This window comes from Rhinoderma darwinii, chromosome 8 (genome assembly GCF_050947455.1).
Source record: "Rhinoderma darwinii isolate aRhiDar2 chromosome 8, aRhiDar2.hap1, whole genome shotgun sequence".
Taxonomy (NCBI): domain Eukaryota; kingdom Metazoa; phylum Chordata; class Amphibia; order Anura; family Rhinodermatidae; genus Rhinoderma; species Rhinoderma darwinii.
Genome location: NC_134694.1, coordinates 110,682,597 through 110,699,643, shown reverse-complemented (window position 1 = coordinate 110,699,643; position 17,047 = coordinate 110,682,597). Strand labels below are relative to the sequence as shown.

The 17,047-nt window shown below is 39.9% G+C and overlaps 1 protein-coding gene across 1 annotated transcript; it reads right to left on the bottom strand.

Annotated features, from left to right (window-relative positions):
- Positions 1-9,577: 9,577 nt before the first annotated feature.
- LOC142660036 (olfactory receptor 5B12-like) lies at positions 9,578-10,585 on the bottom strand. The gene has a single exon (XM_075836686.1). It carries the CDS (start codon positions 10,583-10,585, stop codon positions 9,578-9,580), a length of 1,008 nt encoding a protein of 335 aa, XP_075692801.1.
- Between the last annotated feature and the right edge of the window lie 6,462 nt (positions 10,586-17,047).

Sequence of the window (17,047 nt, the reverse complement as noted above, 5' to 3'; positions counted from 1 at the left end):
ATATTGTAACCACTCCTTCCTTAACCCTACCATTGTATCCAAACACCTCTCTTAGCACTTAAAGAGCATTTGCTGTTACTGTCTTCCGGCAAACCCTTAACTAGGTCTCAAACAGGATTAGACTGGCCCACCATAATACCAAAGGATTCTCCAATGGTCCAGGCTGTGACACAATAATTAGCCCCCAATAAAACAGTGACCTAAAGGTCAAAGTAAATGACAACCTCATTTAGAGTTGACTTTGTAGTCAACCACTTGCCACTAGGGTTTATTTTTTAATAATGATTTACAAATAACCTATTAGGCACCATGCACATGACCGTAAAAATTATCCATAATTGCGGACCATAATACGGTCCGGATTTACAGACCCATTCAGTTCTATTGGCCGCGGACACCTTTCCATATCGCTACGGATGGGTGTCCGTGCCGTAGAAATGTTGCGAAAATTATGGAACATGTCTTGTTGGTATGCATTTCACAGGCCGTGCTCCCATACTTTGTATGGGAGCACTGCCCAAAAATGCGGCCGGCCGGCGGTGGCGTGCCGTGCCCGCAATCGCGGGCCGTGATTACGAGCATGGCCGTGTGTATGGGGCCTTAGACCTATTGATTATATGTCCTGTGTGTACAATGATAACAACAAAGATTTCGATTAAATTAAAAGTGTACGTACACATGTTTTGCATAGCTGGAGGGTTAACCCTCAGAATCATATTCTCTGCTGGGCCCAAGGAAACACAATCTGTTTCTAGTTATGAAGAACTTTAAGGTTCCATGGAACCAGGATTAGAAATGCTGCAATAGAGCAGTTTCTTAACTCCATTCCTCAAGTACCACCAAGAGGTCATGATTTAATTATATCCCAAAAAGGGAACACCTGTGAAAATTCCTGATTCACAGACAATAATTACATGACCTACAGTATGCAATATTAAAGAAACCCTGACCATGTAAGGCCTTGTTCACAGAGTGCAGATTTGAGGGTCTTAAAGTGTTTTCTCTTCTGCATGCAAAATCTGCGTCAAATCTGCTCCTTCTGAACAAAGCCTTAGGAGTACTTGAATTGTGGAACTTAGCATCAGCAAATTCTTAAAACAACTTTACCCACTGTTTCTTATTTCCTTTGTGATTTTTTCCCTTTTTAATGCAGTTACTAGTTAAACATTTACACCCCTTGAAAATGTTACCATCTGTAATTTTTTAGCTTTCAAAAACATTCCCAAGTGGAAGATCAACTTGTTATCAAAGTCTTAAAATATTCAATAAAATGTAGTAACCTGATCCTCTGGAAATTCCTTTGTTGTGATATGTATGAAAAATTGACCCGAAAACTGAAATAAATGGTCCAGAATTTGGATATTCAATTGACAAAATCATCGGAAGTGCTTGGTGAATGTCTCTGGTGGTTACGACTGAGAAGTGTAATTAAAGGGCCATCATTTTACTTGTCCACAGATGTATTGGTTGAAAGATTGTAGTTTCCTTTCTAATTATTTCCACTGTTTAATGTTTTAGTGATTGCGTCCCAATCAACGAATCATATATAGGAGACAACACTGAACGAGTTAATACCATGCAATTACCATATGACTCTGTCCATTCAGCGTGATATCAGAGTAAGACATGGGATCTCCCCTGCTTTATACTTCTTCCTTTTCCAACTAATTGATCCCTTTGCTCTTCCTGGCTCCATCGTGGCTCATTATTCTTGTTACATTTTTTGTAAATTGTTTCTTTCTTGTGTATGTATTATATGAGTTTTGTGTTTGTTACATGGACCTAATAAGGGAAAGGCAATTAATGGTATCCATTGTTATCCTATTGTTCTTGGCTTAGTAAAACTAAATCAACACTGATGATCAGGTGATTGCTTGAACAATAATGCAATGTGCCATATAGTTATATATCAATCTGATAAGTTTATGTTTTTCTGCTGACTTCCAGGAACATTCCAGGTTATACTGATGCTTTACGTTACGCCTAGTAAAATTCCTGAGGGGGCGGTGCGTGACACAGAGATTCAAAGAACACCAAAGAGAGAATCGGTGTCATGCCCCACCCCTCAGGGCCTGCACTAGGCATAACACAGTGTATTCGTTTTATTTCAGCAGTGCTCATTTAACTTGTTTGAAATGAATACGTAAATAATGCCCACACATTGCTGCCATTCAATTGCAGTGCAAATAATACCGCCATACAATGCCTAAATAATTCAGTAATATAATGTCTACAAACAGCCCACACAATACAGCCCATACAGATCAGTGCAGAACAGGAGACAGAGAAGATTATTCACCCTTGATCTAAATCCCAAAACGTTCTTTCTATTGTTGGGCACAACACTGTGTTGTTGAAATCTGTGGTAACACATGTCTAGATCCAAAGAGTTCTCTGAGACAAAAGGTTATAGTTGACTATGAGTCTGGAAAGAGATTTTAAAAAGATCACTATAAAATTGGACATCAATCGAAAATGATCTACAAGTGGAGAACATTTCAAACTACTCCTAACTTGCCCAGGCCAGTCTGTCCCAGCAAGTTCAGCCCAAGAGCAGAACGTAAGATGCTAAAAGAAGTCTCTAAGAAACCCAGAATCTCTTTACCGGACTTGTAGGTATCTCTCACTAGATCTTTTGGAACAATGTAGTCTGGAAAACTTGTTCGGCAAAAAAAAAAAAAAAAGTCAACATTTCACCAGAAGAACCTGATACCAGGTGGTGGATATGTTCTGGTTTAGGGCTGTTTTGCTGAATCTAGGCCTGGGCAGCTCACCATCCTAGAATACACTATGAATTCTTCATTGTACCAGAGGGTCCTTGAGAATAATGTAAGACCATCTGTAAGAAAATTAAAGCTCAGCCGAAAGTGGACTTTACAACATGACAATGACCCTAAGTAGAAATTAAATCCACCAAGGACTGGCTGAAAAAAGAAATGGAGGGTTCTTGAATGACCAATCCACAGCCTCTTCCTCAGAGACTGGTAGAAAGTTATAAAAAAAATGGTTGTTGGGGAAAGTTTGTGCCAAAGGTGGCAATGCCAGGTATTAGGGGTGTATTTAATTTTGTCATATACAATGGCATATCTGAATTTTTGTAATGGTTAATTAATTATTGTAAAGTTAATTTGTTATTGTTGTTTTATTATTATATAATTACATCACCTTTTTTATATACTATTTTACTAAAGATCAGATATTGATATGTGCACACGCTAAACCCAGCACCAACATGGGAAGTGTCAATTACAGCCAGAACAGTAATCTGTAGGGATCAGGATTAGATCAGGATTTGGATGCGGTGGAACCACATGAAGAGACAATTTCGATGACGCCCAGCAGTCCAATATATGAAGTGCATCAAGATCAAGTACATGATGACACATCCAAATAGTGCTATGCCCAACTGCTTAAATTGATGCCGCGCCACAGTCCCGTGTTTTTTGTGGGGACCTTGATAATACAATCTTATGAATTGGTCTGTAATAATGATAGATGTCTGTCTTCCAATTATCAATAAGAATGATCAACAGAGAGATTCTGAAGTGAACAATAGTGCAAATGCCCACCCTTTCTGCTGGTAGCCTATATTATGCCTTGCCACCACATTGCCAATATAATCCCATCAATATACTGTACATGTACTGACAGTAGCTGTAATTCTTTTCTATAAATTGTAGCATTGCATTTTTACCTCGGTTCTGACGTGTTCCATTACATATGTAGCATAATCCTGTATGTAATAACGGCTTTACCTTACCCAGGGGTGGGGAACGTCCAGCCCGCAGGCCGTATAAGGCCCCCAAAATAATTTGGTCTGACCCTCCAGCACACACCGTCATCGCTACTTGGCTCTGTCCACGATCCTTCTGCTCTTAAATGCGAGAGTGAAGTCACTCACATTTAGGAGCAGGAGGAGGGAGGGTGGAGTCAAGTAGTGTCATTCACTACTAGTGAATGAGGTGGCGGCGGTCAGTGCTTGCCGGCTCGGGAGTGGACCAGTCAGTGACGTGACGTCAGGTCATTGGACCGGTCCACTCCCGGGCTGGCACGGCACACACCGACCTCACTCACACCGTCGTTGTCTCATTCACTAGTAGTGAATGACACTACTTGGCTCTGTCCGCCCTCCTCCTGCTCCTAAAATGTAAAAATTTAGCTGAGGCCTCATGTAGAGTTAAGACCTAAATGCATTTGCCACAAGCTGCTGCCTACTCAGATCATCTAACATCACATGCCTTACTAAAGAGAAGCAGTTCCAGCCATCATATTAGGGTAGAGTTAATTAAATGTTTGACCAAATATAGCACGGTAATTTTTAAGTTGATAATTTTTTATGGCCCGCGAACGATGTTAAAAATATTCAAATGGCCCTTGGCAGAAAAAAGGTTTCCTACCCTTGTTTTAACCCATCTCACTTGTCACATTCATTCAACAAAGTCATTGTTTTGGCATAGTTGTTCCATGGGACATTACATTTCTTAAGGGCTTGTTTGCTGAGCTATTGTTATTTACCCACAGTGTTAGTCCCGCACAAAACATTCGCACTCAAGAAACTGAACTAACTTGTATGTAATCTCTATTCCCCAATACAGATCCGTTCTGAAAACAAAAAGTGTCTTTTTTGAGAAATCTCAGTTTGACTAAATGTTACAACTTATGTTGGGTTTTATCTGTTAGGAAACGTCCGTCCCTTTATGATTACCATGATTACTAGTCTAGCATCTGGGCAGCTCTGGTTTTAGTTGTATAGCCTATCTCACTTCTCTGTCTTTCTTCCAATCAGATTGAAGGGTAGAGTTTTTAAGTCTGGTTTGGTGCTGTCTTGTTTGCTTGTGATTTCATTGTTTCCATGTGTTTGATCAAGCTACTGGCTATACCCTGTACCTTTGATTATTTGCACTTTTTGGAACTGGAACTGGTCTCTGGATTACCCTTTGCTTACTGATTTGGACTTTCTGCTCCTGGCGGGTTTTTACCTCTGCAATCCCTGATATCCACTAGCATTGTGATTTGTATTTCTGTTTACACTCTGGCTGTTTTGTTATCTGTTCTGGTATCTCCTGCATTGCACCTCTTATTCAACACCGAACTCTATTAAAGCAACCTGGGTTCTATGCAGCAAAATCCAACCTGCCTTGCGGTCGGCTCTGGCGAAAACCATATAGTAGCCTTAGACTCTGTTGATCAGAGTTGTGACGGATTTGGGGTTGCAGATTTATTTGCACGCTCATTCCTCGCAGCCACCTTTGGGGAATCGCTCACCTAGCAATTCTATCAACTTTAACTCTGGGAATTGCTTAACTAGTGATTCCATAACATTACCATAATCAAAAGTACCTTTACAATATTTATATCCTTGGTTTTTAGTAGCCCTTTTATTCTTTCCACAAGTCCATTAGACTGAGGATGATAGGCACTGGTTAGTTTCTGCTGAATGCCGAAGGAGAACACACATGAGCAATTACCTAATTTCAGAATGTGATTTTTTTTTTTGTCTGATGTAAAGGTCTCCCATACTCCACATCTTGAAAATATCTCTCTAACCAACTCCATGGTCAATTTACGCAGAAATAATACAACTCATGCACACTTTATATATTTTGTGTTACAAGATAGAGGCTAAATTTTTCCTATATACATCACATTTTTCCTTTTTATACCCCTCTTTAAGATGATTTGTCTCCCCTAGCTTATTGACGTTAATACAGTTCACTCCACATCTAGGTTCAGTGAAAACACATATACTCTAGGACCTCAAGTAATGTAGTTTAAACTGCCTCAGCATCATAGGGGGCCCATTCTAATGGAGACAAAGTCCTCTACCCATTTCCAGAACATTGAGGGGCCATTCAAAGGAAAGGGGCAGTTGAGCCGGAGCTGCAGACGGTTGTCTTTATTCTGCATCTTTAATATAATTATCATAATTTTTGTTTCTTGCCAACACGTTTCTACCGCCTGTGTGTGCTGCACTAAAGCCACTGGAGAAAGTAGTGCGATAGCCCCTAAAAAACTGTTTAACTTTTACATAGGCCAATGATCGAGCAAACGCTCGGTCATTGGATTCCCGTACTGTTTATGCAGCATTAAATATTATCGTTGTCTGCCTGTGTAAATGATCGAAGTAACGATTGCTCGTCCCCATACATTACTGATCATTACTGCTTGTGAAAGGCTCAAACAAGCGCCAATCAACGAGTGTTTCATTGATCGGCGCTCGTTTTTACGGCCCATTTTGGCCGGTGTAAAAGGACGCTAAGGCTCTGCTCAAACTACCCTTCAGAGCCTCCATCGGCAGTCTCGGCAGCGCTATCCTTCGCTTTTCTAAACCACAATGGTACACGATAGAACCCATTATAAGTCAATTGGATCCATTGGGCACTGGTGGTATCTGTCGTGCGATGGATTCAGCAGAGATTTGGGACACATTGGTAACGTGTAATTCAGCACTTTGAATTAGGAGCCATCACTGTTTATAAAGACTCTTTCAGCCCGAAAAGCAGAATATGAGTAAATAGAGACATGTTGGTCTAGGAAGAGATATAATGCTGAAATTACAGCTGATGGTTCAGCAGCTTTTGCCGAATGGTAGCAGGGGAAGCTCCACTGGGACTGAATGTGGAGTCCATTACCCCCTGATGCCACTGAGTGCCAGATTCCTATGGACTGATCAATAAAAGAAGAAACCTCATTTATTCGGGGAGCTATGATTCTTCCCTGTTATTTCATCAAATATACAGAGCCATCACTAGTGTCGCTGCAGAAATAACTTCAATTTGTACCTCAGGCTTATATTGGATGACAGCCTGATTTGCTACAAGGATGTCAGCACCTATAAGATTTACTGGACAGGAATCTGATACCAGAAACTTTCCAACAAGCTCTTGTGAATGCTGTAATCTTATTTTCATTTCGTCAAATATATTCCTAATATGTTTTTGTGTATGTGTGTGCATATACAATGTATATACCATCATTAAAAAGAATGGATACTGTTAGAAATAATAAATAGAGTTTTGCAAAATATTTGTTTCCTTAATTAATATCTATGAATATTATATAAACGAATTCATTAACACAAATGATGAAACATATTGTGCACTAGATGTTTCATCATATGCCAATGGAAACTTTTTAATATCAAATAATCATAAACTAAAATTTAACACTGTCATATCACTTCTGATGTGGTGATTTCAAATAAACCACTTCCCTTAAAAATAGTTCCGCACACCCGCAAGTCACTCACAATACCAGCTATTCCCAGACACTTTCAGATTTAGAATCTAATTTCACACATGCATATCTTTTGTGTGTACCTTTGTTAAAACAAGTATATAACTTGAATGACTGTATATAAACTCCTATTCTTTTTATTTTTCATTTAACCAACTATAATCCTCATTTTGTAATGTGCATAATATTAAATTTAAATATGTATTTGAAGTTTTTCATTATTTTTCCTCCACCCTAAACCTTGGGTGGCATGCCCTATATCTTAGCTGGCCAACACTTTACATTTGGCACACTAAGATCCAGATTTCCCCCTGCACTCTGCTAAATTTTTAGTCTGTCAATGGGGGTTCACTATGTACTCTGCTAAATCCTTAGCTCACTTAACCCTTCAGCCTTCATTAGTCTGTCAATGGGGTGTTACCCTATGCACTCTACTAAATTCGGGCCTTCTAAAACCCTTCTATCTACATTTAGTCTGTCAATTGGGTAACCACGTCTCTGACCCTGTCTCCTAAACAGCAGCAAAATAACAACTATTATAAACAAGATCACAATTATTGCAAGTCCCTCGGTGTAGTGTACGTTAACCTACTTTATGTTGTATTTAAAGGGATGGGTATGATTCATTTATGTCTAACAGTCCTAGGGGCCCTTGGATATTCTATAAACTTTCTAGTTACAGAGATGTTACTTAATAATCAGCAACTCATTCAGGTTGGACGTCCAAGGATTAGCCCACATACATACTCTTACTTCCGGCCAGGTGCGCCTCCTATGGGTCACAGTCTGGATGCGCAGAAGTCCTAACAATCACTTGGGTACACGTCACTTCTGCAAGGATCAATTTGCAATCTGATCCTAATACAGTCTGAACCCAGGGGCTGGAAGGAACACTTCGGACAGGCCATTTAGTGTTATCTCTGTATTTGGTTACGTTTCTATATGTCTTGGGGTCAGAAAACAAACACTCCCTTATCTCAGCATCTCACAGATTAATTCACAGATTCATTTCCACTCACACACCTATTCCTAAAACACGTACAAAAACTCATAGACAAGTGGTGTTCATAGTTCCCAATTAGTCAAAAGAGACAATACTTGGATGGCAGCTAAAACAAGAGGGAAGTGCACAGTAAGAATAACATTTCATAGGCTTCTTTCACACCTGCGCCAGGGCTTTCCATCAGAACGGGACCCTGACTGACACAAACGGAAACCAGAGGTTTCCTTTTCCATCACCATTGATTTCAATAGTGATGGATCCGGTGTCAATGGTTTCCGCTTGTCTTCGTTGTGCAAGAGTTCCGTCGTTTTGACGGAATCAAAAACGTAGTCGAACGTTGGAACGGAAGCCTGGCCAGATGTGAATGAAGTCTTACTCACCGGTATTGTCTGCAGTTCCTCGTTGTTTTCTTAGCTGTCATCCACCTTTGATTGTCTACTTCGATCTGTGTTGGGATCCGGGACAAGAGCCCCCAGGAAATGTCGCTGCAGAATTTACTTTGTCCATTATCAACATTGGCTATTATCTGCAATTGTCTACGAGTTCCAAATTAATTAATACTCTCTCATTGTATGTCTGAGAGAGGCCGGCCGGAGAGAGACCATGACATGCAGCGTCAGTGTTCAAAACAATCTCTGCCCTGGGGGCAGATGCATCTTTATTTATAAAGAAATGAAAGTAGGTGTTAACCTCATACTTGCACATATACTTTCCACACATGGTAAAATACAGAATGGTCCAAGCCCATCTTAGTATGTATCTTTGGCCAAAAGAGAATACAAACGTCATCAAGTTTTGTCATGTCAGCCTTTGTAACAGCTGAATACAAGGTGATTGGGTCATATGCTATAAGTTTTAAAATAGAATACCCATTCTCCTCTGTAAGCTGCAGTTACAACTGTCCATAGTAATAAATATTAAGCAATTTTAGGTTCACATTTTATAAAGATATTAAAAAAACCTTTGACACTAGCTTCCCCTGACAGAGCTGGTAAAGACTTTTTCAAATGCTGCTGATCCATATGAGAATAATGGACGTACATGGCTATATGCCCAACTTGTGCGCTTGAGTATAACAGAGGCATTTGTATGGGCAATGCCCCTTTCTCAAAAGTTTCTGTTTCTTTTTAAGCATTGTCTAATGTAGTCTCACTCTGCTTTCTTCCTATGTCTTGCAGTGTATATCTAACTCATCAATTGTCATCACGGTCCCCTATCCCCTCTGCTCGTCTCTCACAGCGATCCATTGTCTAACTTTACATACTTGAATTTGACTGGATAACTAAGAAGTCACATAATTTATATTTTTTCTCAACAATTTTCAACATTAAGGTGTGTTCACATACAGCAAGTAAAATTTTTTTCCTTCATTTCGATGACGTTGCACGTGATTATACAGCAGAATTTGTCTGTTTTAAACTTCCCGATCCTCCTTCTAAAAGCTGTTTTGACGTCTTTATTCTTTAAACTGTATATAAGTGGGTTGAGCATGGGGACAATAGCTGTGTTAAACAAAGAACAGATCTTTTTGGAGCCTAAACTATTACTTGGTACTAAATATTGAAAGGTCAGCGTTGTGTAGAGTAATGTTATGACTGTGAGGTGTGAGGAACAAGTATAGAAGGCTTTTCTTCTACCAATCCTGGAACGTATCTTCAGTATGGTGGTAATTATGAAGATATAAGAAATTAAAGTGAAAATAAATGGAATAATGATATATACAATCAGTCCTTGTATATCAGCCAGTCTTTTCAATATTGTGATGTCACTGCAGGCAATCTCCATGAAGGGGACAAGGTCACAGATAAAGTGGTCAATTTCATTTGTGGAAAAACAAGAGATCTTGGACACAATCCAAACAAAAGGGATGAATTGTATAAAACCAAATATGCAACAAAATGAGGCCAAGAGAACACATATCTTAAAGTTCATAATAATTGTATAATTCAGGGGCCTACAAATAGCTACATATCGATCATAGCTCATGGCTGTCAATATAAAAAGTCCATGGCCTGATAAGGATCCAAACATGTATAATTGTACCATACAGGCCAGGTAGAGCACCCTGTTATCTCCAGTGATGAACGTTAGAAGAATCTTGTGTAGGGTGACAGTGGAAGACGTCATGTCCACTATGGACAAGTTGGCAAGGAAGAAATACATAGGAGTGTGGAGATGGGAGTCCAGGCAAACCAGGAGAAGAAGACTCATATTCCCGACAAAAACAATGATATAAATGAGTAATACAAGAGTGAAAATAGGAGCCTGGAGCTCAGGAACATCTGATATTCCTTTTATGATAAAATATGTGATGATTGATTGATTCTGCTTCATATTTACAGCCATTTATAATACCTGTAGTAGAATATATTAATAATTTACTATAGTTAAAAAATTACATAAGATAAAACCGTGCTATGTATACATGACAGTAGGAAAAAGGCACAACATGCCTAGTACCTTAGGCTCCTCGAATTAATAAAGTCACACTCAAATCACACCCCTTATGCAAATAAACTTGAAATTAATTTATAACATTGAAGAAGCACCATACTGTACCTGAAATATTTGGAAAGTCCAGTCAGCACTCCGCGTATACCTTACCGAAAGGCACTCCGCGTGTATCTTACCTAAAGTGCATTAAATCCAAGCATTCTTCTATCAGCTACATATACTCCTTCTGATCGACCTATCCAACCCTGACCCTAAAAAATATGTTCTCTGTCATTTAGGGCTACTCCTAGGCATGAGACTCTTGTGCCTTGTGCGAAATCCATCCTTGTCTGCTACAATCTTAGGCAACACAGAAATAACAGGACCACAGTGCAAAACTCAGAATTGGATCCAGCACCCCCCCCCCCAAAAAAGTGGAAAATATGTTGTATAGCATGTAAAAATGTAAAACTACATATATTGTATATTTTTAAGTCCAAATTGTGCTGATCCAAATCCTCGATTTCTCTTCATACCATGATAGGGTCAAACGAAAAAAAATAAAATTATTCTGGTTGCCTGCAGCCATTACTATGTTATGAAAAAGTTCAAGTGAGGAAATAAATACAAGAAAATGTTCAGGTTGCTGAATGTCCCTTAAAATTACAGTCAAGCCAATCATTACAGGAACACTAAACATACAAAATGCACAGAAAATCTGAAAAAATATCCAGGCAATTCCTCCTTTCCTTTGATCATATTTTGTGTCATATTGCAAATAATACTGAGAAATATATATATAATTCTTCTCTGTATGTACCAGGAGATTAGCCATTTACCCCCTTCTCACAATCCCGTGTCCGACTGTAGGATAACTGGCTGCAGAAGGAGCCTCACCATCTGCCCTGTCTGCATTAGGACACACAGATTGTTAACCTCTGCCAAATTTGCTACGTTCCACTTCATCGGTCATTCATCAGCTGAAAATGCAATAGATCAGTAGAAAATAAACCCCTGTATTCTTTTTAGGATTTCTAAAAGACTGTTTATTTTTGGAACATGTAGAAAATCCTGCAGACTGATAAACAATGTGAGCAAGTGTATCTCCTGTTTACTTGTCTCATTAATTTCTAAGTTTAGAGTTCCTTTAAAAAATGGGAAAAAATTGGCACAACCGTAAATCCATGCCTAGAGACAGTGCACAGTCTTTATTCAAGAAGGACACTATATGTGGAAGGCAAATATATAAAGGTCTCGTGGTCTGATTAAAATAAAATTTAGATTTCTTACCATAAAAGTTGTTGTATACTGCTTGTACAACACCAAAAATACACTATGCTCATCAGAAAGCAATTTCATATCAATATTCAGTGAAACTAAGATATTAGTGTAGCATTTAAAGAGAACCTTTCACCTCCCCATACATGTGCAGCTGAGTTCAGCATGTAATGGGGAGGGCTGCACAAACCCTAGGGCACTTTACATTTTTGTTCTACCTCCCACCGCTATTTAGATATCAGTACCGTTATATTTAGCACCCGATATTTAAATAACTCCCTGAACAGTCAACGGGGCGTGTACTGTCAAGGGGGCGTGTTACTATGGCTGTGACACTGTCCAATCAGATATGGATAGTGCCACAGCATGAGAGAGTGTGCGATTGCAGTCTCTTCATCCGAACAGGCAAGGGGGCGTGTCAGTGTTACGGACATACCTGTGGAAAGTAGCGCGCGCTCTCATCTCTTCAGCTCTTGTGAGAGATCAGTCTTGTATTGTCTGCCGAACTGGCAAGGGGGCGTGTCACTGCTACGGACAGTGTAAGCGCTCCCTAGCTCTTACACTGTCCGTAGCAGAGACACGCCCCCTTGTTAGTTCGTCAGACAAAGTACAAGACTGCTCTCTCACAAGAGAATCCTGTGCAGGCAATGGCGGCCTGAAGTCTGGAACCCATGCACATCACCACACTCTGGATTTCCTCCTTTGTGATACTTTGCCCAGTCTTTACTGCCACGGTCTTCAGTTGTTGCTTGTTTGTGGGTCTTTCTGCCTTAAGTTTTGTCTTAAGCAAGTGAAATGCTCAATCGGGTTAGGATCTGGAGATTGACTTGGCCATTGCAGAATATTCCACTTCTTTGCCTTATAAACTCCTAGATTGCTTTCGCAGTATGTTTTGGGTCATTGTCCATCTGTACTATGAAGCAACGTCCAATCAGCCTTGCTGCATTTGGTTGAATCTGAGCAGAAAGTAAATCCCTGAACACTTCAGAATTAATCCGGCTGCTTCTGTCTTCAGTCACATCATCAATAAACACTAGTGACCCAGTGCCAGGCAGCCATGCATGCCCATGCCATCACACTGCGTCCACCATGTCATCACACTGCCCCCACCATGCCATCACACTGCCCCCACCATGCCATCACACTGCCTCCACATGCCATCACACTGCCTCCACCATGTCATCACACTGCCTCCACCATGCCATCCCACTGCCCCCACCATGCCATCACACTGCTTCCACCATGCCATCACACTGCCCTTACCATGCCATCACACTGCCCCCACCATGCCATCACACTGCCTCCACCATGCCATCACACTGTCCCCACCATGCCATCACACTGCCCCCACCATGTTTTACAGAGGATGTGGTGGCTTTGGATCATGAGCCGTTCCAAGCCTTCTCCATACTTTCTTCCTCCCATCATTCTGGTACAGGTTGATCTTAGTTTCATGCTGTTCCAGAACTGGGCGGCTTCTTTACATGTTGTTTGGCAAAGTCTAATCTGGCCTTTCTAATGGTTTGTACCTTGTGGTGAACCCTCTGTATTTGCTCTCATGAAGTCTTTTCTTTATGGTGGACTTAGATACTTCACTTGGGTAGATGTTGTGAAGGAGTTTTTCACCATGGAAAGGATTCTGCGGTCATCCACCACTGTTGTCTTCCGTGGACGTCCAGGCCTTTTGGAGTTCACGAGATCACCAGTGTGCTCTTTTTTTTCAAGAATGTACTAAACTGTTGATTTGGGCGCTCCTAACATTTGTGCTCTCTCTCGGATGAATTTCTTCATTTTCTTCAGCCTAATGATGGTCTGTTTCACTTGCATTAAGAGCTCCTTTGACCTCATGTTGTGGGTTCACAGCAACAGCTTCCAAATGCAAATGCCACACCTGGAATCAACTCCAGACCTTTTACCTGCTTAATTGATGATGGATTAACGAGGGAATAGCCCATTAAATAGTTTTAGATATAATTGCCCAATTACCTTTGGTCCCTTGATAAAGAGGCAGCTACAATTTAAAGAGCTGTAGCTCTGAAACCCTTCCTCAAATTAGGATGTGAATACCCTCAAATTAAAGCTGGGGTCTGCAATTTAAGCCCATATTGATTATATAGCTGTATATTCAATATGTTATGGTGAAAAGCTAAAATGCCAAAACTTGTGTCACTCTCCTAATAATTCTGGACCTAACTGTAAATGTGTTAAATGCAAACAGTAAAAAAATAGGGTGAACATATACAAACAGTATGGCCCTAGGCGCAAAATAGATACTATCGAACCTAATGAATGATAATCATTATGAAGAAAGATAATACATGACGCTAGCAAACAGTGGAATATGATCAGACGGCCCCACGTGAATCACTGCTTCTCAGTGCAGCTTCATCAGGAATGAACCATCCACATAAGACAGTAGTTTGCTGTATGCCTGTCTGACCATTTGGCCAATAGCTATCTCCCTCGACCCCCCATACATGCTAGCTGTTTTAAGCATTCATTTTGGTTGAGTAGGGGAGAGGAAGACAAGCCGATGTTAAAACAAAGGATCGAATAATGTGAAGTTCAACATGCCAGATTCTCTTTTGCCCCAACTTCTGCCATTAGGGAACAGTCGGGATGCCCACATGCATATTACATTGTCGAGATCTGCCAATATTTATTTAAGACCAGCATTTATCTATTTAATAGCATTGCACAGCAGGGTAGATTAAAGTTGGCACAGACAATATTTATGAGATGTGCCAGCAATCTAATGTCCATAGGGACTGCCTAATAGTTAACAAGGATCTGATGCTGGATTTCCCTTTGTTTAATCTTATACTTTAGCAGCATTAGAAATCCCCTATTGAAATAATATAGTAGTTTGGCTGAGTTGCACGTGCTTGTTTATGAGGAATTCGGGGGTTGATAGGTCTTGGAATGGAGCATACATGATGCTGCTCTATTCAAAGTCTATGGAATTGATGGGGACAGCCGAATACAGCACTCGCCAGTTACGCCTGCCCCATTAACATTGAATGAAGCAGCAGGGTACATGCCCATTCTCTGCTTCATTTGAGCTCCTCCTCACTGCACTTCCAGGGAGATTAGGACCCCACTCTAGTGACCGGTGAAGGTAACAGCAATCAAGCACTTATCACCTATCCAAGGAAATCCCCTCTAAACTCCCATTACCGAGAATAGCAGAATTTATGTCCAGAATATTGTAACCACTCCTTCCTAAACCCTACCATTGTATCCAGATACATCTCTTAGCACCAATGCACTTACCGTATTCTTACTATGAAAGGGAAAGAATTTACTGTTTCTGTCTTCCGGTAAACACTTAACTAGGTTCCAAGCAGAATCGGAATGGCCCACCATAATACCAGAGGATCCTCTAATGGTGCAGGCTGTGACACATATGCTTGCAATAAAACAGGGACCTAAAGGTCCCTAGCAGAAGACAACCCAATTTAAGTTGAACTTGTAGCCAATCACTTGCTGCTAGGGCTTTTTTCGTATGGGATGATTCACAAATAAGCTATTAGACCTTATTGATATGTACTGTGTGTGCGCAATCATAACAACAGAGATTACGCGTAAATGAAAAATGTACATACACATGGTCTGTATGGATGGAAGGTGGACCCTAAGAATCTTATTCTCTGCTGAACCTAAGGAACCCTAATCTGTTTCTTGTTCCATAGCACTCCAACAGGTGATGATTTGAGGATATCCCAAAGAGAGAACACTTGTGGCAAGTCCTGATTCGCTGACTATAATTACATGACCTATTGAATACTAAGGAAATCCTACAAACATGACCGGTAAGGCCTTGTTCACACAATGCAGAATGCAAGCAGATTTTGCATGTATTTTTTAAACCAGGAACGGAACCTAAACAGCAGAAATATATAAAGAAAGGCCTTAAAGTGTCTCCTCTTCTGGATCCAGTTGTGGTTTTGGCTTAAAAAATACTTTCAAAATCTCCATCAAATCTGCTTCGTGTGAACAAGACCTTAGAGCTATCTGAGGACCGGAGTTAAGAAACGTAGCATCAGCAAGAAATTAAAATTTTTAGGCACATTCTTAAACAAATTCATCCATCTACAATAGTTCCCTTTTTCTTATTTTCTTTGTGAATTTTTCCCCTTTTAATGCAGTTATTAGTGGAAACATTTACACCCCCTGAAAATGTTACCACCTGTAATTTTTTGGTCTACAAAAACATTCCCAAGTAGAAGATCAACTTGTTATCAATGCCTTAAATTATTCAATAAAATGTAGTAACCTGATCCTCTGGAAATTCCTTTGTTTTGATATGTATAAAAAAATAGACCCAAAACTTAAATAAATGGTTCAGAATTGGATATTCAAATTATAAAATCATCGGAAGTTCTTGGTGAATGTCTCTGGTGGTTAGGACTACGAAGAGTAACTAAAGGGCCAACATTTCACATATCCACAGATGTATTGGTTGAAAAATTGTAGTTTCCTTTCTAATTATTTCCACTGTTTAATGTTTTAGTGATTGCGTCCCAACCAAAAAATTATATATAGGAGACAACACTGAACGAGTTAATTCCATGCAATTACCTTTTGACTCTGTCCATTCAGCGTGATAGAGTAAGACATGGAATCTCCTCTGCTTTATACTTCTTCATTTTCCCACTAATTGATCCCTTTGCTCTTCCCGGCTCCATCGTGGCTCATTATTCTTGTTATATTTGTTGTAAATTGTTTCTTTCTTGTGTATGTATTATATGAGTTTTGTGTTTGTTACATGGACCTAATAAGGGATAGGCAATTAATGGTATCCACATGTAGGGGCTTTGTTATCCTATTGTTTTTGGCTTATTAAAAGAAATAAACACAAATGATCAGGAGATTAAATGAAAAATAATGCTTTGGGCCTTATAGTTATATATCATGGTTCTGCCATCTATCAATCTGGTCATTTTATGTATTTCTGCTGGAAATGTTGACCTCCAGGAAAACTCCAGTTTATACTGATGCCCTGTGTTACACTTAGTACAATTATTGAGGGGGCCGGCACTAGGCACAACCGGTTTTCCAGCATTGCTCCTTTAAATTGTTTGAAATTAATATACT

Excerpts from the sequence above, each read along its gene's own strand:
- LOC142660036 (XM_075836686.1), bottom strand. The coding sequence starts at position 10,585 with ATGGCTGTAAATATGAAGCAGAATCAATCAATCATCACATATTTTATC.